This window comes from Chiloscyllium punctatum, chromosome 38 (genome assembly GCF_047496795.1).
Source record: "Chiloscyllium punctatum isolate Juve2018m chromosome 38, sChiPun1.3, whole genome shotgun sequence".
NCBI classification, from domain to species: domain Eukaryota; kingdom Metazoa; phylum Chordata; class Chondrichthyes; order Orectolobiformes; family Hemiscylliidae; genus Chiloscyllium; species Chiloscyllium punctatum.
In genome coordinates this window covers 60,141,608-60,167,386 of record NC_092776.1, presented here as the reverse complement: position 1 = coordinate 60,167,386, position 25,779 = coordinate 60,141,608, and the positions used below count along the sequence as shown (strand labels likewise).

The following is a 25,779-nucleotide window of genomic DNA, read 5'->3' as shown; positions in this document are numbered from 1 at the left end:
AAAGTCACAGAATTGTGGTCGCCATCACCAAAATGTTCACCCACTAACAAGCCCACCACTTGTCCCGGTTCGTTACCGAGTACCAAATCCAATATGGCCTCCCCTCTGGTTGGACAATCTACATACTGCGTTAGAAAAGCTTCCTGGACACACTGCACAAACACCGCCCCATCCAATCTACTTGATCTAAAGAGCTTCCAATCAATATTTGGGAAGTTGAAGTCGCCCATGACTATGACCCTGTGGCTTCTGCACCTTTCCAAAATCTGTTTCCCAATCTGTTTCTCCACATCTCTGCTGCTATTGGGGGGCCTATAATAAACACCCAACAAGGTGACTGCACCTTTCCTATTTCTGACTTCAGCCCATACTACCTCCAGAGGCAGATCCCCCTCAAACTTCCTTTCTGCAGCCGTTATACCATTTCTAATTAGCAATGCCACCCCCCCTCCTTTTTTACCACCCTCCCTAATCTTACTGAAACATCTGTAACCAGGAACCTCCAACAGCCATTCCTGTCCCTCATCTATCCATGTTTCCGTGATGGCCACAACATCGTAGTCCCAGGTACCGATCCACGCCTTAAGTTCACCCACCTTATTTTTGATACTCCTTGCATTGAAGTATACGCACTTGAGCCTTGTTTCTTTTATTTCCAGAACATGCAACAGACTCTCAGCACATATCTCCATCCTTTGTGGCCATGAAGTACATCTCATCCTATAACAATGATAATAATAGCTACACAGAGAGCTGAACAATCAAACATAAGGAGAAGTCAATCTCAATTATTAAAAAAGTGCAAAATAACATTTAGCGCATTGTCTTCCTTGCCACTATATCTTACTATATTCCAGTTTCCCCAATGGGGTGGGGAGCTGGGTGTTTCACCATGGAGGTGGTATATGTGCTGGAAGCATCTCCAACACACAAGAAAGAGAAGGTTTTGCGGCCAGTGTGTGGATGCAATGTGCAATATATGAGTGACAGTAAAGTTAAGGTGAGTGTTGCAATGGAATGAAGATTGCACTGATTCAGTTGATAGAGTTAAAAATCAGACAACGCCAGGTTACAGTCCAACAGGTTATTTGGAAGCACTAGCTTTTGGAGAACTGCTCCTTCATCAGCTGAAAGGGCACAGATATCTTGGCATCCCTGCAAGAGAGGTCCTGGTCTTCTGCTAGAAGGGCTAAGATTCTCTCCTAGGGGATGAGTAAGGAACCAAATATCTGGCACTCGTCCATCTGTACAGGCTCTCTGTGCCCTGTTATAAGCTGAATTCTCCTAGGATGAAAGAAAGGGAGGAACTGAGTGGAATTACAGTAAATACTCCTGATGCAGGTTTGTGAAAGGTGGTGAGGTGTTTTGAGATTGTGAGGAAGCAGTGCAGAGGCTCTGTAGGCTAAGTAGTGTGGGAGGTTGGAGTGTGAGTGAGTGAGGGACGATATTGCAGGCAATAATGTGGGTGGCAATGCATGACACTTGGTGGGATGCGGGTGAAGTAGGAGAAATGGAGTGAGTGTGAGGAGGCAAAGAGCCTGAAATTACCCTGGCAGAGCTGAACAGTTAATTGACCCTCTTATAGTACTTCTAGCCCTTCCTCCAGACTGTGGAGACCACACTGATCTGGGTGGTGACCTCAGGTCAAGTTCTGATGACATGGCCTTCTCTGCTGGTCCTTCAGGAAGAGGGTGGCCCTCCTCTGCATCATTCCATCCATTAGATTAGGACTAAGGATTTTAAGAAAAATATTTGAATGCAAGAAAGAACCAAAGTCTACCCAATTGGCTACTGAACTAAAGATTGACCATCTCCCTGGGACAACACTGTCTTCATTGCTAAAAATACAAAAAGACTGTGAGAATTAACTCATCCCACCCTTGTGGTCTGGTTTCTGAGCAGAAGAATTTATTTTTCTCTGACTATATTTTGCTACCTATAAGATTTTGTTGTACTTTGTGTTTTTGTTTGTCTTATTCATGAATGAATGTAAATGTATTGGGTGTTTTAAAGTGGTTTAGTATAGTAAGTTAGCAATCCATTTTTGCTATTTGTTAAATACTATATTTTTCACAGTTGATAACATTATTTTTCTGTTAATGATAAAAATTGGTGTGAAATTTTCTCTATTCTGAATAGCAGTCAGTCAGGTAAATTAATCACCTTCATGGTTTAATTAGGTAGTTGCTATTTGCATGGGTTGTGGAGATGTGCAGCCCAATTATTCATGTATTCTTCCCAATTTTATTGTGACAATTGGCAAAGGCATGCCTAACTGTTCTTGAATCACTGTAGACCAAAATATGTTTTGACCCAGTGATGAATTTGTTTCCTTTTCCCTACCCCTTTCTCTTTCTTTTTTCAGTTTCCTTTTTTTTTATTTTCTTCCTTTTCCCTTTTTCTATTCCTTCCCTTTCTTGTCAGCTTATTGTCTTATTTACAAGTGGTTGCTGCCCATGGTTATCTATTGGTTACAGTTCAAGGGAAGGTGTTGTTAAAGAAACCTTGTCTGCTGCAAGCATGTTTTTTGCAGATTGAAAATACTGTAGTCAGAGTACATCAGAAACAGAAGGAGAATACGTCTAAGATGGTGAAAAATGTGATGCAATAATTACTTTAATATGAGTAATTAACAAATAACATAAAGCACTATACATTTATAATTACATGAATACTTTTTATCCTCAGACCTTTTCTGGCCTTCTTGTGAACTTGCCAAGCATTTCAAAGGGGCTGAACTGGTTGCAATATTTCAGTATTCCTAGGTACAGCTTTGCGGTAAGTTATTGCTTATCTTCATGTTACATTAACAAGAGCAGAACAGTTTGTGTTTGGTTTCCACAAACGTCAAACCCCAAAGCCTACATTTTGAATTTAAAACTGTTTGTGACAAGGAGGTATTAAGATAGACATGAGTGGCTTTTATACATCTGTTAAAAATCACGCAACACCAAGTTATAGTCTAACAGGTTTATTTGGTTAAAAATCACACAACACCAGGTTATAGTCCAACAGGTTTAATTGGAAGCACACTACCTTTCGGAGCAATGCTCCTTCATCAGGTGATAGTGGAGGGCTCGATCATAACACAGAATTTATAGCAAAAATTTGCAGTGTGATGTAACTGAAATTATACATTGAAAAATTGATGTATAATTTCAGTTACATCACACTGCAAATTTTTGCTATAAATTCTGTGTTATGATCGAGCCCTTCACTATCACCTGATGAAGGAGCATCGCTCCGAAAGCTAGTGTGCTTCCAATTAAACCTGTTGGACTATAACCTGGTGTTGTGTGATTTTTAACTTTGTACACCCCAGTCCAACACCGGCATCTCCAAATCAGGTTTATTTGTAAGTACTAACTTTTGAAGCACTGTTCCTTCATCAGGAACATAAACATGTAGGCATAATTTCGTGTTAAGCTTCATTGAAATGGTCCTTGAGTTGGAAAATTGGCCCTGTTGTATTATATAGACTTTTCACTGTCTCATGCTGCTGTTTATCAAGACTCTGTACTGGTAATTTAGTTCATTAAATGACTCATTGGAAATGCAATTTTTCACAGTTAGTTTCACTCCAACTCTATGCACTGTGTATCTTAATAGCAACAAATAAAGCAACAGCAATATATGCACCTGTATATCACTATTAATGCTTCACAAGAACATTACCATAATTGGATATCGAACCAAAGGAGTAGAAACTAAATTAACTTGGTAAAAATAGTGTAACTGTGGTGACACCTTCAAGGGAGTAGAGAGGTTGAGAGATTTATTGAGGGAATTACAGCACTCAAAGCCTGAGGGCATGGATACCAATGGTGGGTGGTGGAAGTCGAGAATGCACAACAGTATAAAGTTGGAAGAATTCTCAGACAATTTTAATGCTAGAGAAAGTTACAGAAGAAAGGCTATGCCATTGTTGGAATTCAGCAGATGGACGAGAAGTTTAAATCAGTCTTGGAGCTCAAACCTAGATCAGTGAGCACAGATATGATGAGTGCATGGGAGTTGCTGTGAATGTGCACATAAATACCAGAGTTCTGGATGAGCTTACATTTATAAATAGTGGAAGTTGACAGAGAGACCATTAGAAGTGAGTGCATAGGATTTGATACACTTTGAGATCTTTTATATGTTTGCCCACATAATATATAACACAGAGGGCTGTGTTTTTGTCTTAAAGTTGTTTACAGCATTAATTAGGAAAAAGAAACTATAAATTGACCGACTCCCACAGCTACCTAGACTACACTCCTCCCACCCTGCCCCCTGTAAAAACGCCATCCCATATTCCCAATTCCTTCGTCTCTGCCGCATCTGCTCCCAGCAAGACCAGTTCCAATACCGAACAACCCAGATGGCCTCTTTCTTCAAAGACCGCAATTTCCCCCCAGATGTGGTCAACGATGCTCGCCACCGCATCTCCTCCACTTCCCGCTCCTCCGCCCTCGAGCCCCGCCCCTCCATTTGCCACCAGGACAGAACCCCACTGGTCCTCACCACCACCCCACCAACCTCCATTTTCATCATATCATCCATCGTCATTTCCGCCACCTCCAAACGGACCCTACCACCAGGGACATATTTCCCTCCCCTCCCCTCTCAGTGTTCCGAAAAGACCACTCCCTCCGTGACTCCCTCGTCAGGTCCACACCCCCCACCAACCCAACCTCCACTCCCGGCACCTTCTCCTGCAACTGCAAGAAATGCAAAACCTGCGCCCACACCTTCCCCCTTACTTCCCTCCAAGGTCCCAAGGGATCCTTCCATATCCGCCACAAATTCACCTGCACCTCCACACACATCATTTACTGCATCCGCTGCACCCTATGTGGCCTCTTCTATATTGGGGAGACAGGCCGCCTACTTGCGGAACGTTTCAGAGAACACCTCTGGGACACCCGGACCAACCAACCCAACCACCCCGTGGCTCAACACTTCAACTCCCCCTCCCACTCCACCAAGGACATGCAGGTCCTTGGACTCCTCCATCGCCAGACCATAGCAACACGACGGCTGGAGGAAGAGCGCCTCATCTTCCTCCTAGGAACCCTCCAACCACAAGGGATGAACTCAGATTTCTCCAGTTTCCTCATTTCCCCTCCCCCCACTTTGTCTCAGTCAAATCCCTTGAACTCAGCACTGCCTTCCTAACCTGCAATCTTCTTCCTGACCTCTCCGCCCCACCCCCACTCCGGCCTATCACCCTCACCTTAACCTCATTCCACCTATCGCATTTCCAACGCCCCTCTCCCAAGTCCCTCCTCCCTCCCTTTTATCTTAGCCTGCTTGGCACACTTTCCTCATTCCTGAAGAAGGGCTCATGCCCAAAACGTCGATTCTCCTGCTCCTTGGATGCTGCCTGACCTGCTGCGCTTTTCCAGCAACACATTTTCAGCTACAGCATTAATTAATTACTTACGTGGCTACAACATCACAGGTCTACATACTTTGCCTGGGTTTTGTGCTTAATGATTTCCATTTACATTATGCACACATTTGTACCTAATCAACTGAACAGATAGCATAGCTATTTGAAAATCTTAAACCATTTTACATTTAATTATCGTGGATTTTGCTGTATGGACAGTGCTTTCTGCAAGACCATTCAACTGAGAATAGTGAGAAGGGGAACACCCAAAACATTGAACATCCATTTCTTGGAAGGGTGAGGTATAACAAACAATGATGGTGGTCAATGTGGAAATAACTGTGGCATCTTTGATTTGTCTCATAAGAGAGAATTTAGTGAAATAGTCAGTCACCAGAATGTAACTGTGTCCGTGGACATGGAAAATATCAATAGCATGGAGATTGTGAGGACTGCAGATGTTGGAAAGTCAGAGTCGATAAAATGTGGAGCTGAGAAAAGCACAGCAGGTCAAGCAGCATCAAAACAGCAGGAGAGTCGACATTTTGGACAGGACCCTTTCTGAGGACTGGGAGGGGGATGGGGGTTGAGAAATAAATAGCAGGAGGGGAATGGGCTGGAGGAAGGTTGGTGGGATGGTGATAGGTGGATGCAGGTAGGATGTGACTGAGATTGGTCAGTGGGAGGATGGAGTGGATAGGTGGGAAGGAAGGTGGACAGATTAGGTCAGCTCAAGGGGGTGGTGCAGAGAGGGAGAGCTGGACCTGGGCTGAGGTGGGGCAGTGGGGAGCAGGAATTCGGAAGCTGGTGAATTCTATGTTGAGGCCAATTCTATGTTAAGCTCCCAAGGAGAAAGATGAGGTGTTCTTCTTCCAGTTGGCCTGTGGTCTTACTTTGACAGTGGAGGAGACCCAAGATGGACATGCTACTGGGGGAGTGGGAGGGTGAGTTGAAATACCTGGCTACCAAGAGGTGGGGCTGATTGGAGTGTGCAGACCATAGATGTCCCCAACTAGTCCCCAAATTTGTGCTAGGTTTCTCCAATGTAGAGGAAACTACATCGGGAGCAATGGATGCAGTAAATATCAATCTTACATCATACCTCAATCCTCTGTATCACTCACCCCTTAGCAAAGCTCATGCTCTACCACTCTCACTATTGCTTGCAAAATCTTACTTCAGTTGCTCTCACCCACCCAACCCCCCGACACCATGCAGTCAGCCTGCTCGAGTCCCTAGGCTGGTATCTGAGGCTGCCCTTGATGTGCTGTGCCAAAACCCCCTGACAGACCTCCTGACTCCCTGAAGGCCTGTCACCCTTGTGTTGACTGAGGACAACTGACAACTATGACAGGCAAACATGTGATATGAACATGGCATCTCTGGCTGAGGGGGCAAACCACAAAAAGACGAGACAAAGTAGTGCAAGACGGGTAGACTCTGAGTGGGTGCTATGACAGTGAGTGAAGAGTGAGGGATGCAGCCTGGCCCAGTCCATAAGCTGGCTATGTGTCCCTGAGTGCATAATGTCCTTGCTGTAGCATTGCAATGATAGTTGCTAATGGAGCATTGGAGTCTAGAAGAATCATGTAAGAGGTTGGAGTTGTGCCCTGAGGATTCTTAGAGGCTGACGCACAGCAGTTGCCAGTTAATGGTTTTGGTTCCATGGTGTTTGCCCCAAGATGTTGGTGCCTGATGTCCAACATAATGTTTCTGTGGAATAAACAAAGGAACTGAATTCAGCAGATACTTACTCTGGTTTCCATCTTGACTTGATACAATGTATAACTTGGTTGGCACATTAGGTAAGATAGAAAGCTGATATTAATGAGGTGAGTTGGCTTTCAACAAGGCATTTAACAAACAATAATCCCCCTTAATTGGCAATTCATTGCTGCCTAGTGAGAAACTCACTATGCTACTGGTCAAAAGCATAAAAGATGGAACAATGGACTCTTGCGCTGCAGTAGTAATGTCCCTCCTTCTGAGCCAGGAGACCCAGGTTTAAGTCCTACCTCCTCCAGAGATGTGTAATGACATCTTTGAACAGGTTGATGAGGAAATATCTAAAAGATGGTGCAAAACACTCCAAAGTCAAATTTGATTCTGCCACAAATCTCACCATAGCCCACACTGTTCTGACTAATAAGATTCCACCCATAATCTGGATTCTGTGTTTACTGATGTTACTCTATATACTCACCTAACTGAATGTTCTGCACTGACTCCATTCAACAAATAGAATAACTGAGGGTAAGGAGGTTACCTTTTTAACCAATTATTGCATGCCATGATGTCATGTAGCTTTCCTGCTCCCAGTGGTCTGGAATCAATTTCACAATACACCAGGGTTTGAAGTTCAGCTCAGCATCATATAGGACACTGTGAACCGTTTTTGCTCTTCCTCTGTGGCTAAGCAATCCAGCAACACATTGCTAATGAAAGGGTCAAGAAATACAGTTGTGAGGTAGATCGGCTATCATCAGCATTCACATGGAACCAGACATACTTTTTGACGATAAATTTAAGCAATTCTTGATTTTTTTTTAAGGCACTGCAGGTGAATGAATTCAGAAACCTGTACTTCTGTAATCACGAACAAAGGAATGACACAATACTATCACAGGCAGTAGCCAATTGCTCTGGGAACCTGTCACCAAGTAAAGGAATGTAAGTGTCCATTTGTTATGTATGCACAAGAGGACATTTAAATTTATTATCTTTATTAGAAACGTCTGATTGACCTCAACAAAATAGTTGAAAGGATTGTTTGCATCTTCTCTGAGCTTTTGGCATTTACATTGCTAGATCATTTTGATCTCATGGCACTTTGTAGAGAAGTTACGTTGTAATGGAAAGATTACAAATATGCAGTTTCTTCCAGTCTTCCCGAACCGACATCATTGATTTATGATTTCTCTTCAGACATTGTTTAATCCAAATATTTTAAAAGAATTGCCTAACACACCTGTATTAAAAACATTCTGTGCACAAATGCTGTCATCATTTTACATTACAAACATTTGCCATAGTAACTCTAACCTGGCATTGTTGAAGTTATTACTCTACAAATGGTGGAAAGGTATAGTTACAACATGAGCAATTTCCATTAAAAGTGTTGAAATAGGAATTATTGTAAATATAAAAATCCAGACAGGATGTATGATCTTAAAATGAGAACTGAGTTACATTAGTTTGTCCTGGACCAGTTATTCTCACTGCTTGAGCCCATTTCAGTTGAAAATTAAACAATGACCAGGTTTGTATCTTGTATAATAAGTAAAACAAAAAATTATGGATGCTGGAAACCTGAATAAAAACAGAAATTACTGGAGAAACTCAGCAGATCTGGCAGTATCTGTGGAGAGAAAGCAGAGTTAATGTTTTGGGTGCAGTGACCCTTCATGTCCCGAATTCTGTATGTCCAATGGAAATGGGTTTGCAGGTGGTTAAAGCCCACAGAACTGCCACTGTGTTTCCATCATTAGCTATCTTCATCATGTAACTTTCTAACTCAACTAAGTTATTGCTTGAAACAGGCAGGAATATCCTAAAATGTAAATCCGGGTTCTGTGGTGTATTTCAAATTCCAACACCATTTTAATAGTAGCTAACAGTTGAATTTACCAGTTGCAACCTACCAGGAAAACCCATCAGTTGAATTTACCATGTGGTCATAGAAAATAGTTAATGGAGAGATGGGCAGTAGTCTCTCAAAGCCACTATATTAGTATTTAAAGGGATAGTGACATACAAATAAATGAATCTGTTTGCTATTTGTATTCCCAAGAATGTTTACAGCTTCCAGGCTTTTTTTCTGATACAATGTATCTTTCTTGTCCTCAGTAAACTATACTAGCTTATCATATATGCTAATTTATTCAAAACAAACAGTAGCTGGAGGGAGAGGGGCAAGACAGTAGCAACAGTCCTTCCTAACAATAACATGATCAAAAGAATGGTGATCACCAAATGCCCACCATCAAAAATTAATGGACTGGATTTCACCTTATTTTTGTATTCAAATTTAATGGTCATATTCAAAAGCACTGTGAATTACACATTACCACTTTGAATGAAGCAAAGTCAGATTTTATTTTATTCCAAGGCTGTTTACTAATAATACATGGTGAATGCTTAGCTGCAATTATGATGACTGTGAGCTCACATGTAAGTTCTTTTTATTTGTTCATTGGTTCATTTGTTTATTGCTAAATCTTAATGCTTTGGAGAAGGCACTGTTGGACTGCCCTCTTGAAATGCTGTGGTTTTCATTTATAGAAACAACCACAATGGCATTAGGAAGGGCATTCAGGATTTTGAACCAGAGACAGTGAAGGATTAACTATATTGTTCCTAGTTAGGGTGATATGTGGCTTGCACAGGAACATGCATATGATAGTGTTCCCATGCATCTGTCCTTGTTTTTCTAAGTAGCAGAGGTTGCAGATTTAGAAAATGCTGTTGGAGAAGCTTTGGTGAGTTACCCCAGTGCATTTTATAAATGGTACACACTACTACCACTGTGCATTTGTGGTAAAAGGATTGATTGTTAAATGTAGTAGATGGACAGCTTTATTCCAGATTACAGCTGTTGGAGCTGTAATCTTCCAGGCAAGTGGACAGCATTCCTTCATAGACCTGATCTGTGCAGTGTAATTGTGGACTGGCACTGGGGAAATGAGAGATGAATTACTCATGGTAGGAATTGTCGCCTCTGACTTGCTCTGGTAGCGACAATATTTATATGGCTTGTTGAGTTTGGTTTCTAGTCAATGGTAACCCCCACAATGTTGATAGTGGAGGATTCAGTGATGGCTATGTCATTGAATGTCAAGAGGCAATGGTATGATTTTCTCTTCTTGGAGATGACAGTTGCCTGGTGTTAGGTGACATGAATGCTACTTGCAATTTATCAGTCCAAACTTGTTCTCTAGGTCTTGCAGAATTTGGACACAGCCTGCTTCAGAATCTGAGGAATCGTGAATGGTGCTGAATATCATAACTCCATTAGATTCAAGATTGTAGCAATTATAACTCTAATGGATTCAATATTGTTGTGGAAAAGGATAATGGTTGGTCTAAAGTTAATGATCTAAAATGGAAAGTTTGGGAGAAGATTTGTAGCTCGGGTGCTCGTTGTTGTGGTTCTGTTCGCTGAGTTGGGAATTTGTCTTGCAAACGTTTCGTCCCCTGTCTAGGTGACATCCTCAGTGCTTGGGAGCCTCCTGTGAAGCGCTTCTGTGCTGTTTCCTCCGGCATTTATAGTGGCCTGTCTCTGCCGCTTCCAGTTGTCAGTTCGAGCTGTCCGCTGTAGTGGCCGGTATATTGGGTCCAGGTCGATGTATTTGTTGATAAGAGTCTGTGGATGAGTGCCATGCCTCTAGGAATTCCCTGGCTGTTCTCTGTTTGGCTTGCCCTATAATGGTAGTGTTGTCCCAGTCAAATTCATGTTACTTGTCGTCTGTGTGTGTGGCTACTAAGGATAGCTGGTCGTGTCATTTCGTGTTCATGTATACGGATCGTTAACTGTCTTCCTGTTTGTCCGACATCGGACAAACACTACATCGGACAACAGAAGCCCAAGAGGAATGTGCAAGAGGGAACTTAAAAGGGAGACTTGAAGAGCTAAAAGGGGATTATGAAAGGATACTGGCAGATAAAAATAAAGGCAAATTCTGTCAGTATATTAAGGATAAAAGGATAATGAGGGAATGAGTAGGACCCCAAAGGTTCATAGAATCAGACGATATAGGTAGGATTCGAAATGCATACTTTGCATCGTTGTTCAACAGTGAGAGGTGTGATATGGCTATAGAAATCAGGGAGAAAGTTTGTGATACAATTTAAAAATAGACTGAGGTGAGGTTTTGAGCAGTCTGGCAGACTTAAAAGTAGATGAAATGTGTCCCAGTTTGTTGAGGAGACAAGGGTGGAAATAGCAGGGACACTTGCAAAGAGTTTTTATTCCTCTCTGGCCACGGGAGAGGTGCTGGAGGAGTGGAGGACAGCCCATAAGATATATGTTATTCAAGAAAGGAGTACGGAATAATCGGGAAACTATATGTTAGTTAGTCTAATCTTAGGGGGAAACTATTGGAAGTAATTCTGAGAGACAGAATTAATCTTCATTTGGAGAGGCAGAGATTATTCAAGAATAGTCAATGTGATTTTGTTAAGGGGAGGTCATGTTGACTAACTTGATTAAATTTTTTGAAGAGGTGACCAGATGTGTAGATGATGGAATTGCTTTTGATGGAATATACTTGGACTTCAGCAAGATTTTTGATAAGTCGAGTCTGGTAGACTAATAGCAAAGATAAGATCCCATGGAATTCAAAGAAATTTCGCAAATTAGATCCACAATTGGCTGAGTGGCAGGAAGCAGAGGGTGATGGTTATGGGTGTTATTCTGAATGGTAAACTGTGTCCAGTGATGTCTCATAGGGGTTAGTGTTGGAGCTTGCTGTTTGTGGTTTACATAAATGATTTGGACTTTAATGTAGGAGGGTTGATCAATAAGTTTGCAGACAATATAAAAGTTTGTGGGGCAGTAAATAGTGAGGTGGATGATCTTAGTTTACTAAAGGATATATGGGCTAATCAGTGGCAAATGGAATTCAATCCAGATAAATGTGTTGGTGCATTTGGGGAAGGCAAACAAGGCATACAAATACATGGTGAATGGTAGGACCCTGGGAAACACTGAAGATGACAGGGACCTTAATGTACATATATACTTCAGGTATCAGGATAAGTGCAAAAGTGGTTAAGAGGGCATGTGGTGTACTTGCCTTTATTAGATAAGGCACAACGTTTTGGAGCAGGGAGATTATGCTGCAACTGTCTATAACATTGGTGAGGCTACAGCTAGGTAATTGTGTGCAGTTCTGGAATTCTCATTAAAGAAGGGATGTGATAGCACTGGAGAGGATGCAAAGGAGGCTGCCTGGGCTGAAGAGTTTAGTAATGAAGAGAGACTGGATAGACTGGGGTTGTTTCCCTTAGAGCAGAGAAGATTGAGATGTACAGGGTTATAGATAGGATAGACAGGAATAAACTTTTCCCCTTGATGGATGGATCATTGATCAGAGGCCATAGATTTAAGATAAGGGACAGAATATTTAGAGGAGATATGAGGGAAAATGTTTTGACCAAGAGGATGGTGAGAATCTGGAAACAACTGCCTGTAAGGGTGGTAGTAGCAGTAACTATCATCACATTTAAGAAATATTTAGATATACACTTACGATTTAAGGTATACAAGGACTTGGGCCAAGTGGTGGAAAATAGGATGAGAACAGTCAGGTGTTTGTTTTTCACAGGCGTGGATGCAATGGGCCAAGGAGTCTTTTTTGTGCTGTTGATCTCTTGTTTTAATTAGCAAACATCTCCACGTCTGATCTTAAGAAGGACAATATGTCATTGATGAAGCAGCTAAAAATGGGTCCAGAACACTACCCTGAAGAACTCCTGCAGAGATACCCTAGGGCTGAAAAGATTAATCTTCAACTGCTACAACTATCTTAGTTTGTGATAGGTATGATCCCAAGCAGTGGACAGTTTTTGCCTCAGATTCCCATTGACTTCAGTTTTTCTTGGGCTCCTTGATGTCATTCTTGGTCAAAAGCTGCTTGATATCCATGTACATGCCTCATCTCCACATTGGAGTTTAGCTCTTTTGTCTGTCTTTGAACTAAGGCTCTAATGAGTTCAGGAGGTGAGTGGCCGAGACAATCTCAAACTGAGCTTCATTGAACAGCTTATTCCTTTGAAAGTGTTGCTTGATAGCATTGTCAGTGACCCCTTTCCTGATAATCGAGAGTAGACCAATAGGACAGTAATTAACCTGGTTTGTATTATCCTGCACAGGGCTTAGCCAAGGAATTTTTCGCATTGTTGGATAGATGTCAATGTTGTAGCTGTACTTAAACAGCTTGGCTATGAGCGTGTCTAGTTCTGGAGTACTAATGTTGGGATGTATCAGAGCCCATTGCCTTTGAAGCATCCTGTGCTTTCAGCTGTTTCTTGATGTTATGTGGAGTGATCAGATTAGCATCTAAGATTAACTCAGTTAGCTGGACGGCTGATTTAGATTTTTTTTAGCTTTTGTTGTCACGTGTACTCAAGTACAACAGTACAGGAGTACAGTGAAAAGTGTATAATATGGTGCCATCTTAGGTACCAAGGTACCTAGGTACAAAAAACCTTAGGTACAAAGGAGTAAGAGAAATAAGAGTTAAAAAGTTAAGCATAACTTTATATAATATGTTAAAAACAGTAATAAGGTAATAGTTAACATTAACGTCTTTCATAGTACAAAATAGGAAAATGAAGAATTAAGTAAAAGTTCAACAGTCTTTGATGAGTCTTCCACTTATCTCAGTCCCGGGAAGCCTCAGCTGCATGTTTTCGACACTCCTACCACAGATACGGTCACTGCTGCTCAAACTGCCACCTTTTTGATTTCCCCTGGTGCCTTGGGAACATGCCAGGCAGGATCCACTTACACGCCAAGCCAAGACATTGCCATGAGTCACCAACAGACTGGCTGGCATGAGCACGGATGGTTTGTGATACTTAAAGCCCTGATACGTGGGGATGAATATGGCATTTTAAATGTCTACTGTTCTCTGGTGCATCCCCTCAAATTTTTGATTAATGCTTTCTCTAACTTGAGTGCTTATGGAACATAGCACATTATTATGGGGGGGCGGGGGGTGGATTTTAATTGTCTTTTGGATCTGACAGAGGACAGGATGTCTTGTGGGCCCTCAACTATTTCTTCACAGGCCAAGCAAGTGGTTCACTTATGAGGAGTTGGGGCTGGTGGATATTTGGAAATGTCTTCACCCTACCTGCTGAGACTTTACCTTTTTTTTAAATCCACATAAACGTCGCACAAGGATTGACCTCTTTCTGGCTCCCTCGGCCCTTCTGGATTCGATTATGGGTTGTAAAATTGGGAATATAGCTATCTCTGACCACGTGGCAGTATATGTGGAGGTTAAGGCCAAGAGTGAGGGGCTAGGTTTGCAGCACTGTTGTTTGGATCCTTTTCTCCTTAAGGATTCCAAATTTGTGGAATACTTTTTGAAGGAGTTTCAGGAATTCTTGACTATCAACTCAGGCATGGGTAGTAGTCCGTCTATGCTATGGAAGACTGCTAAGGCCTTTGCTAGGGGATTAGCTATTTCCTATTTGGCTAGCTGGAAATGACAGAAGGATGAACAGCATCTACTTGAGACACGGTTGAAAGTCGCTGAGGCAGCACATTTTACGCGGCCTTTAGTGACTAAGCTATAGCTGAGCATGGCCCTCCGGGCTGCCTTGAATTCAATACTGACCCAAAACACAGAAAGAACTTGGTTTTGCTAGACAAAGGCTGTTTGAATATGGGGATAGGCCAGGGAAGTATTTAGCATACCTGACTAGGAGATAGCGTGCTCCCCAATCCATTACTGCAGTGAGAGACAGCGCTGGGGTCCTTACATGCGATGTTAAAAAGATTAATTAGGCTTTTCGGAGCTTTTCCTCTGAATTGTGTTGGTCTGAAGGTTGCGAGGGCAGGTGGGCTAAAATTGAGACCTTTTTAAGTTCTTGGACCTCCCAGGGGTAACCTTGGAACAGGTCTCTCTCCATAATGCCCCCTTGACAGTTCAGGAAATACAGGAGGCAGCTAGGCAACTTCAGAGTGGGAAAGCACCTGGCCATGATGGTCTCCCATGTGAGTTTTATAAGGAGTTTATAGGAATTCTGTCAGGGCTGATGTTGAAGTTGTACAATCACTCCCATAGGCCTGAATGCATACCACCATCTTTGATAGAAGCTAATATTTCCTTAATTCTTAAGAATGTTCCTGAGGATTGTGCCTCATACAGGCCCATCTCTCTATTAAATTTACATTTCAAGATTCTATCCAAGATCGTGGTGCTGAGATTGGAAAGGGTATTGCCCCATATTACTAAAAAGGCTTTATAAGGAGTTGTAGATTCTCTAATAATATTAGAAGGTTACTGAATATGGTTCAGGTTTGTCAGCAACGATCGATTCAGGGGTTGGTGATTTCCTTAGATGCAGAGAAAGCATTTGACCAGTTGGAATGGCCGTATCTTTTTTATGTCTTAGAACAGTTTGGATTGGGTGGAGTCTTTGCTAGGTGGGTGGAGATTTTATATCGCCACCCTCTGGCTGCAGCCATCACCAACAGGGTGAAGTCTGGGAATTTTAGGATTGGTAGGGGTAATCGGCAAGGCTGCCCCCTCTCATCGTTGTTGTTTACGTTGGTGATAGAGCTGCTGGCAGAGGCCATTTTTCAGAATGTCCACATAACCGCTCCATAAGTGGGATTGAGGGCACACAGATTACACTGTACATGGATGATGTCCTTCTGTTTATATCGAACCCGATCACCTCCGTACCCCATTTGATATAATGTATCAATTCATTTGGGGCTATTTCAGGATATAAGATTAACTTTGCAAAATTGGAGGCTATGCCTTTGGGGAACCTTAAGGATGTGCCAGAAGTTGAAGGTGGATCTAAGTTCCCTTTTAAGTGGTCACGGGCAGGGTTCCGCTACTTTGGCATTTTTATTACCCCCAAGTTTGATCTGTTATTTGGAACTACTTTGACCACTTGCTCGACAATATTAGGCAAGATCTCCAGAGATGGGGGCGCTTCCAATTTCATGGATGGGCCAAATATCTCTCATTTAAGAGGCATTTGGATGGTATATGAATAGGAAGGGTTTGGAGGGATATGGGCCGGGCGCAGGTGGGACTAGATTGGGTTGGGTTATCTGGTCGGCATGGATGGGTTGGACCGAAGGGTCTGTTTCCGTGCTGTACATCTCTATGACTCTATTAAGACCAAGCCAGGATCTGCCACAAGCCACTGAGAGACCAAGCTGGTTAGCAATGCAAAGTGACACCAACAGCATGGTTTCAATTCCTCACACCAGCTGAGGCTACCATAAAAGACTCTCCTTCTCAACCTCTCCCTTCGTCTGAGGTGTGGTGACCACCACAGTTGTCTCTCCAATAAGAGAGCAGCCCTCTAGTCTCCTGGGACTTTACCTTTATCTTTACCTTATTTGGAAAAAGACCTGTTTATTTATGTCTTTGTTTCTTATCTGCAAACAGTTTTCTATCTATCTAAATACACTCATCCCAATCCAATTTGATTTGATTTTATACTCTAATCTCTTCTGTGAGACTTTGTTGAAAGTATTCAAATGTTCAAATAAACTATATCCACTGGCTGTCCCTCATCAACCCTGAGTTACATTCTTGAAGAATTCCAATAGATTTGTCAAGCATGATTTCCCATTAATAAATCCATGCTGATTCTGTATGACCCCTCCCTCCCAAGTACTCGACTGTTACGTTTTTTTAGAATGGACTCCAGCATTTTCCCCAACGACCAAATCAGGCTGACAGATCTAATTTCCAGGTTTCCCTCTTTAAAAAGAGCTACATTCCAATCTGTAGGAATTGCTCCAGTATCTCTTGAATCTTTACACAAATACCTCCTAATGCTTTTTGTTCCACATTGTTAAAGTTAGGATCCTTCCTCACTATTGTGTAACTTCCTCTTTTACCAGCAATGCAACTCCACTGCCTTTTCCTTTTTATCTGACTTTCCTTGGTGATGGGAAACCAGCCTCTGAAGTTAATTCAATACCCACCTCATTAACTACCTACTCCTCCTCTGGCACCCCTCTCATCCAACATTGGATCTTCCAACTCAACATAGTCAGAAAAAAAACACCACTGGTCTGATATCCTATATTAACTGGTATTCCTGATGCTGGCACCATATTTAAAATACTTGTGCACTCAGAAAGGTGCTGGTATTCTGAAGCTGTTCTGATGGCTGTAGGCGCTCCCTGAGAACATGACAGACTAGGGGAAATTGATGCAGTGATTTTTGAGTTTGTAATTTGTGGGTTTTCTGTGTGTCTGAAGTTTAAAGTGACTTAAGTATTTCAGTATTCATAGTGATTTCTTTCAAAATAGTTTTTGAGGCCTGGGAGTACAGTGAATGGGTTTTGTGCATGGATTGTTTTATTGTTTGTTTTTGATTGCTTGGTTCATTCTATTTTTTCTTTATTTCTTTTGTTCATAAACTTCTGTTTATTATTAAAGCAATGTATGCAGTATTGCATGCTTATGTTTCAGTGAGAGACCACTTTGTTAAAATCAGTAAGATACCAGAACTTCAATCGATACAGGGAACAGAGCTCAATGCAGTGGCCATCATGAAAGGAGACGCTGGGGAGGCTAAAGGCCTCAAGATGATAAATAATTCTGACCAGATGGACTACATCCTAAAGTTCTGAAGAGGGTAGCTGAGGAGATTGTGGAGGTATTGGTGGTGATCTTTCAGAAATCACTGGAGTCAGGGAAGGTTCCAGAGAACTGAAAATAGCTAATGGAGCACCCCTGTTTAAGTAGGAGGGAGGCAGAATATAGGAAATTGTAAGCCCGTTATTGGTAAGATTATAGAGTCCATTATTAAGAATAAGATTATAGAGTACTTGCAAGTACAGGGTAAAATAGGGCTGAGTCAGCACGACTTCATCAAGGGGAGGTCATGCCTGACATATCTGGTAGAATTCTTTGAGAAGATAATGAGCAAGTTACACAAAGGAGAGCCAGTGGACATGATCTATTCAGATTTCCAAATAGACACAGAAGACCACTAAAGAAAATAAAAGTAGACACACAGGAGGCTGGAAGCATACAGCAAACCAGGCAGCATCAGGACGTGGAGAATTTGACTTTTTGGGTCGAGATCCTTAATCAGTCCTAGTGAAGGGCCTTGACCCGAAACGTTGACTTCTCCAATTCCTGATGCTGCCTGGCTTGCTGTGTTCTTCCAGCCTCCTACTTGTCTACTTTGGATTTCAGCACCTGCAGTTTTTTTTCTCTAAATAAAATAGAGTATTTGGTAACATGGCTAGGTAATGGAATGGATAGAGGATTGACTATCTGCTAAATAAGGTAACACTTTAGGTACCATGGCTAAGAACCGGTATGGATAGAGCACTGGCTAACTGGCAGGATGCAGAAAGTGGGGATAAAAGGATCTTTATCAGGATGGCAGCTGGTGACTAGTGGAATTCTGCAGGAGTCAGTGTTGGGACTATAACTATTCACATTATACGTTAACGTGAATGAAGGAACTGAGGGCATTGTTGCTAAGTTTGTAGAAACAGGTAGTATTAAAGAGAAGTGTGCTGAAGGACTTGGACAGGCAAGAAGAGTGGGCAAAGAAATGGCAGATGGAATACTACGTGGAAAAGTGTGAGGTTATGCACATTGTAGGAAAAGCGCAGCAGGTCAGGCAGCATCCAAGGAGCAGGAGAATCGAAGTTTCGGGCATAAGCCCTTCTTCAGGAATCGGCTTTCGGGCTTATGCCCGAAACGTCGATTCTCTTGTTCCCTTGGATGCTGCCTGACCTGCTGCGCTTTTCCAGCAACACATTTTTCAGCTCTGATCTCCAGCATCTGCAGTCCTCACTTTCTCCATGTTGTAGGAAAATACAGGTATAGATTATTTTAAATGAGGAACGACTTTGGAATTCTGAAGCACCAAAGGGACTAGTGAGTCCTCGTTCAGGATTCTCTTAATGTTAACATACAGATTTGGTTGGCAGTTGGGAAGCTAAATGTAATATTAATATTCATTTCAAGAGGGCTAGAATACAAGAGTAGCGATGTACTGCTGAGCCTATATACTGCTGTGTTCAGACTACATTTGGAATATTGTGAACAGTTTTGACTCCGTATCCAAGGATGGATGTTCTGGTGTAGCACGGGATCAAAAATAATCATTCAAATGAATGATCCTGGGGATGAAGGGCTGGTTAGATGTGAAGCAGTTGTGGACCCTGGGTCTGTACACAATGGTGTTTTGAAGAATGAGGGGATATCACATTGAAACTTACAGAATATCGAGAGACCTGGATAGAGTAGAGGTAGAGAGGATGTTTCCATTAGTAGGAGAGACCAGAACCTGAGAACTCGGCCTCCACAACCTTCTGTGGAATTGAGTTCCACAGATTAACCACCCTCTGCTTAAGAAATTCCCCCTCATTTCAGTTCTAAAGGGTCATCTCTTCACTCTGAGGCTGAGTTCTCAAGTCATTGATTGTATTTTAGATAGAGATAAATACGTTCTTGAATAATAAGGGGATCAAAGGTAAGGGGGATAAGTCTGGTGAATAAGGTCGAGAAACATATCAGTCTAGATGGCTACAGGGATGGTGCAGGTGGGAGGGTTTTGGATTTCTGATAAATTGGGGCTTTTTCTGGGGTAGGTGGGACCTCTACAAACTGGATGGTCTTCACCTGAACCAGACGGGTATCAATATCCTGGGGGAGAATTTTGCTAATGCTTTTTGGGTGGGTTTAAACTAATTCAGCAGGGTGATGAGAACTGAAATTGTAGTTTGAATATACAGGAGGTTGAGAGTAGTGAGGTCAGAACTAAGATTTCAAGGTTGCGAGAAGGCACCAGCAAGCAAGAAGGCACCAGCAAATTTGAAGTGTGCCTACTTCAACACCAGGACCATCCAGAATAAAGTGGGTGAACTTGCAGCATGGGTTGGTACCTGGGATTTCAATGTTCTGGCCATTTCAGAAACATGGGTAGAGCAGGGATAGGAATAGTTATTGCAGGTTCTGGAAGTTAGATGTTTCAGTAAAAACAGAGAAAATGGTAAAAGAGGGCCTGGTGTGGCATTGCTAGTCAAGGACAGTATTACGGTTGCAGAAAGGACTTTTGAGGACTCGTCAACTGAGGTAGTATGGGCTGAGATTAGAAATAGGAAAAGAAGAGGTTACCTTGTTGGGAGTTTTCTATTGGCCTCAAAATAGTTCCAGAGATGTAGAGGAAAGGATAGCAAAGATGATCCTCAATAGAAGCGAGATTGACAGGTTAGTTGTTATGGGGGACTGGGGTCTTTAACTTTCCAAATATTGACTGGGAATATGATAATTCAAGTACTTTAGATGGGTCAGTTCTTGTCCAATTTGTGCAAGAGGGTTTCCTGACACAGTATGTAGACAGGCCGACAAGGGGCGAGGCCACATTGGATTTGGTACTGGTAATGAATCCAGCCCAGAATTAGATTTGGAGATAGGTGAGCACTTTGATGATAGTGATCACAATTCAATTTTTTTTAATGATGGAAAGGGATAGGTATATATTGCAGGGCAAGAGTTATAGCTGGAGGAAAGGCAATTACGATGCAATTAGGCAAGATTTAGGATGCATAGGATGGGGAAGGAATCTGCAGGGGATGGGCACAATTGAAATGTGGAGCTTATTCAAGGACTAGCTACTGCATGTCCTTGCTAAGTATGTACCTGTCAGGTAGGGAGGAAGTTGTCAAGCGTGGGACCTGTGGTTTACTAAGGAAATTGAATCTCTTGTCAAGAGGAAGAAGAACGCTTAGGTTAGGATAAGATGTGATAACTCAGGGCATTTGAGAGTTACAAGTTAGCTGGGAAAGATCTAAACAGAGAGCTAAGAACAGCCAGGAGGGGTCATGAGATTCAGACCAATCAAGGATAGTAGTGGGAAGTTGTGTGTGAGGTCAGAAGAGATGGGGAAGTGCTAAATGAGCACTTTTCATCAGTATTCAGACTTGAAAAAGACAATGTGGTCAAGGAGAATACTGAGATACAGGCTACTAGACCAAATGGGATTGAAGTTCACAAGGAGGAGGTGGTAGCAATTCTGGAAAATGTAAAAATAGATAAATTCCCTGGGCTGGATGGGATTTATCCTAGGATTCTCTGGGAAGCCAGGGAGGAGATAGCTGAGCCTTTGGCTTTGATCTTTATGTCATCATTGTCCATAGGAATAGTGCCAGAAGACTGGAGGATAGCAAATGTTGTTTCCTTGTTCAAGAAGGGGAGCAGATACAACCCTTAAAATTATAGACTAGTGAGCTTTACTTCAGTTGTGGGTAAATTGTTGGAAAGGGTTATAAAAGATAGGATTTATAATCATCTAGAAAGGAATAAGTTGATTAGGGATAGTCAACACAGTTTAGTGAAGAGTAGGTCGTGCCTCACAAACCTTATTGAGTTCTTTCAGAAGGTGACCAAACGGATGGATGAGGGTAAAGTGGTTGATGTGGTGTATGTGGATTTCAGTAAGGCATTTGTTAAGGTTCTCCACGGTAGGCGACTGCACAAAATACAGAAGCATGGGATTGAGGGTCACTTAGCGGTTTTGATCAGAAATTGGCTAGCTGAAAGAAGACAGAAGGTGGTGGTTGATGGAAAATATTCATCCTGGAGTTCAGTTACTAGTGGTGTACGCAAGGATCTGTTTTGGGTCCACTGTTGTTTGTCATTTTTATAAATGACCTGGATGAGGGCATAGAAGGATGGATTAGTAAATTTGCGGACGACACTAAGGTCAGTAGAGTTGTGGATAGTGCTGAAGGATGGTGTAGGTTACAGAGGGACATGGATACACTGCAGAGATGGGCTGAGAGGTGGCAAATGGAGTTTAATGCAGAAAAGTGTGAGATGATTCACTTTGGAAGGAGTAACAGGAATGGAGATTACTGGACTAATGGTAAAATTCTTGGTAGTGTAGATGAGCAGAGAGATCTCGGGTATCCAGGTATATAGATCCTTGAAAGTTGCCATCTTTCAAGGTTGATAGGGTCATTAAGAAGGCATACGGTGTGTTAGCTTTGGTTGGTAGAGGGACTGAGTTTCAGAACCATGAGATCATGCTGCAGCTGTAAAAAACTCTGATGCGGTCTCAATTGGAAGATTGCATACAGTTCTGGTCACTGCATTATAGGAAGGATGTGGAAGCTTTGGAAAGGATTCAGGGGAGTTTTACTAGGATGTTGCCTGGAATGGAGGGAAGGTCTTACGAGGAAAGTCTGAAGGACTTGAGACTGTTTTCTTTAGAGAGAAGAAGATTGAGAGGTGACTTAATTGAGACATATATAGGGTTAGATAAGTTGGACGTGCTAGCCATCGCCATCTTTTTCCTCAGATGGCGATAGCTAGCACGAGGAGACATAGCTTTAAATTGAGGGGTGACAGATATAGGACAGATGTCAGAGGTTTCTTTACTCAGAGAGTAGTAGGGACGTGGAATGTACTACCTATAACAGCAGTAGACTCACCAACTTTAAGGGCATTTACATGGTCATTGGATAGGCATACAGATGACAATGGAATAGTGTAGGTTACATGGGCTTCAGATTGGTTTCACAGGTCAGCACAACATCAAGGGCTGAGAGGCCTGTACTGTGCTGTAATGTTCTATGGTCTATGAATGGTATAAAACAAATTAAAATATGATCTGTTACCAGGTTTCTATCTGGCATCGGATTGATTCGTTAATAGACCCAGCTGAAATCATAACACTTTCTTTTAAAATTGCTATTGCAACAACTTCATAAGAATGTTAATCAACCAAAGTAACAGAAGCTATTAGCTCTTGACACCTCCTTATCTTGTCTAAATAAAGTGACAAAATAAATCCCAGCAAGTATAAATATATAAATATAAACAAGTATAAATACCAGAATAGGTTAGGATATCTATGTGGGCGGCACGGTGGCACAGTGGTTAGCACTGCTGCCTCACAGCGCCAGAGACCCGGGTTCAATTCCCACCTCAGGCGACTGACTGTGTGGAGTTTGCACGTTCTCCCCGTGTCTGCATGGGTTTCCTCCGGGTGCTCCGGTTTCCTCCCACAGTCCAAAGATGTGCAGGTCAGGTGAATTGGCCATGCTAAATTGCCCGTAGTGTTAGGTAAGGGGTAGATGTAGGGGTATGGGTGGGTTGCGCTTCGGCGGGGCGGTGTGGACTTGTTGGGCCGAAGGGCCTGTTTCCACACTGTAAGTAATCTAAAAAAAAAATCTGGTCGGCATAGATGAGTTGGATCGAAGGGTCTGTTTCTATGCTGTACATCTCAATGACTCTATGTACCCACCCTAGCTGTACATCTCAATGACTCTATGTACCCACCCTAGAAAGAAGATTCCTTCACTTTGTTTAAGATAGTCAAAACATTTCCCAACTTTGTGTACCTGCCTCAGGCCCAAAAAGCTGTCTGAGTTATTTATCTGTCATTGCAATTGAGCTACATTGAGTATTGAGTATAAGAGTTGGGAGGCACCCTGCCTCTATTCCTGATGAAGGGCTTTTGTCCGAAACGTCGATTTTCCTGCTCCTTGGATGCTGCCTGACTTGCTGTGCTTTTCCAGTACCACTCTAATTAGATTACTTAGATTGTGGCCCAACAAGTCCACACCAACCCGCTGAAACGCAACCCACCCAGACCCATTCCCCTACATTTGCCCCTTCACCTAACACGACAGGCAATTTAGCATGGCCTATTCACCTAATCTAGACTCTGGTTTCCAGTATCTGCAGTCCTTGTTTTTACCTGATTTTAACCCTACTGCGAATCCTCTTGCAAGGATGCCTGCCTTGAAGAAGTTTTCCTCCTCTCTCTACAAGAATCTCAGTGAGTCTCTCTCTCACTGCAACCCCCAGGTCATTCTCTATGCTACTTTCTCCCCCAACCCCCCCCTCTCATTTATCTCTCTACTCTGCAGGCACTCTGCCTCTATTCCTGATGAAGGGCTTTTGCCCGAAACGTCGATTTTCCTGCTCCTCGGATGCTGCCTGACCTGCTTTGCTTTTCCAGCACCACTCTAATCTAGACTATAGGAGTTGGGAGGTCATGTTGCGGTTGAACATGACATTGGAAAGACCACTTTTGGAATATTGCGTGCAATTCTGGTCTCCTTCCTTTCAGAAACTTGTGAAACTTGAAAGGGTTCAGAAAAGATTTACAAGGATGTTGCCAGGGTTGGAGGATTTGAGCTATAGGAAGAGGCTGAATAGGCTAGGGCTGTTTTCTCTGGAGCATTGGAGGCTGAGGGGTGATCTTATAGAGATGTATAAAATCATGAGGGGTATGAATAGGATAAATAGGTATTTTCCCTGGGGTGAAGGAGTCCAGGACTAGAGGGCATAGGTTTAGGGTGAGAGGGGAAAGATGAAAAGGGACCTTAGGGGCAAATTTTTCACGCAGAGGATGGTGCGTGTGTGGAATGAGCTTCCAGAGGAACTGGTGGAGGCTGGTACAATTACAACATTTAAAAGGCATCTGTAACTGTAAGGGTTTATCGGGATATGGGCCAAGTGCTGAGAACTGGGACTAGATTAGGTTAGGATATCTGGTCAGATGGACGAGTTGGACCAAAGGGTCTGTTTCCGTGCTGTACATCTCTATGACTCTAAGTAAAGCTTGTAAATCTATCAATAACACAATTTTTTCCCTCTCTGTTTCAATAATGTGACTTTGTTACCAGATCCACTGAGTTTCACCAACAATTTCTGTTTTGTCGTATTATTCATGCTTGACTGACAACTTCTGCACATGTGTATATTTTGGTTCATCCTCAGAGTCCCAAGGTGCATCAGTGACTTAAGTCAAGTTATTTGCTGCTGCCATACCAGACGATTTGACTATTGTGCTGGTTTGTTTCAAAGGCTTGATTTTCCAAAGTTGCCTTCTCAATGGAAAGCCTTACCCAATGGGAACATGGCTAGAGAATGATTTATGTTTGAGTTGTGGCTATCTCACTCATGGATTGATTTTCTAATAATTAGATTTCAGCATTGCCAAATTTATATCTTACATGTGTTCATGATATAAGATATGATTTGTACTTTTTCAGTGCATCTAAAATTGAATTTTGTTTTTCTTTTAGATGCTATGGTGAAGAGTACTTGTGTGGGCAAGGAAGTGGATTTGATTTGTGGGCCATATGGAAGAATGTTATTGCACTTGCTTGCATAACAATAATTTTTCTGATTGTAGCATATATCAATCTTAGGTGTATGAGGAAATTCACATAACCCTCTTAAAATGATATTCATATTTTATAATCTAGTTCTATATAATCTATTTCTCCATTGTTACAATGGATAATCATAACTGAGATAAGATGTCAGGCTTGGCAAACTAACAACCCTCTAATTTGTGGGACAAAAAAAACTCATTCCTGAAATTTCAGCACATAATGTAAATTGAGAGCATTATGTAATACTTGAGACAGTGTATCACTGTCAGAAGTATTGTCTTTTGATGTAGTACTCAATTTGATGCCTTAACATTTCCTCAAGTTGATGTGAAAAATCCCAAAGCACTATTTAAAAAGAATAGGGGATCTGGTCGAGCCAACATTTCAGCTGGTATAATCATTTCTTTCATAGCTATTTGTGGGACTGATGTGATTTGTGGGACTGTTTGACTGATGTGTTTTCCTATGTTACATCAGTGATAACACCTGAACAGTACTTCATTGACTTTTCAGCACTGTGATATCATGAAAG

At 42.1% G+C, this 25,779-nt stretch overlaps 1 protein-coding gene across 1 annotated transcript in view; it reads left to right on the top strand.

Annotated features, from left to right (window-relative positions):
- The window catches only part of LOC140463277 (broad substrate specificity ATP-binding cassette transporter ABCG2-like), a 126,011-nt gene extending 100,709 nt beyond the window's left edge, over positions 1 to 25,302 (top strand). Inside the window, exons 13-15 of the mRNA XM_072557034.1 lie at positions 2,689 to 2,778; positions 7,929 to 8,047; positions 25,155 to 25,302. Of these exons, the coding sequence (XP_072413135.1) occupies positions 2,689 to 2,778; positions 7,929 to 8,047; positions 25,155 to 25,302 (357 nt within the window). The remainder of the gene's footprint in view (positions 1 to 2,688; positions 2,779 to 7,928; positions 8,048 to 25,154) is intronic.
- Positions 25,303 to 25,779: the final 477 nt, after the last annotated feature.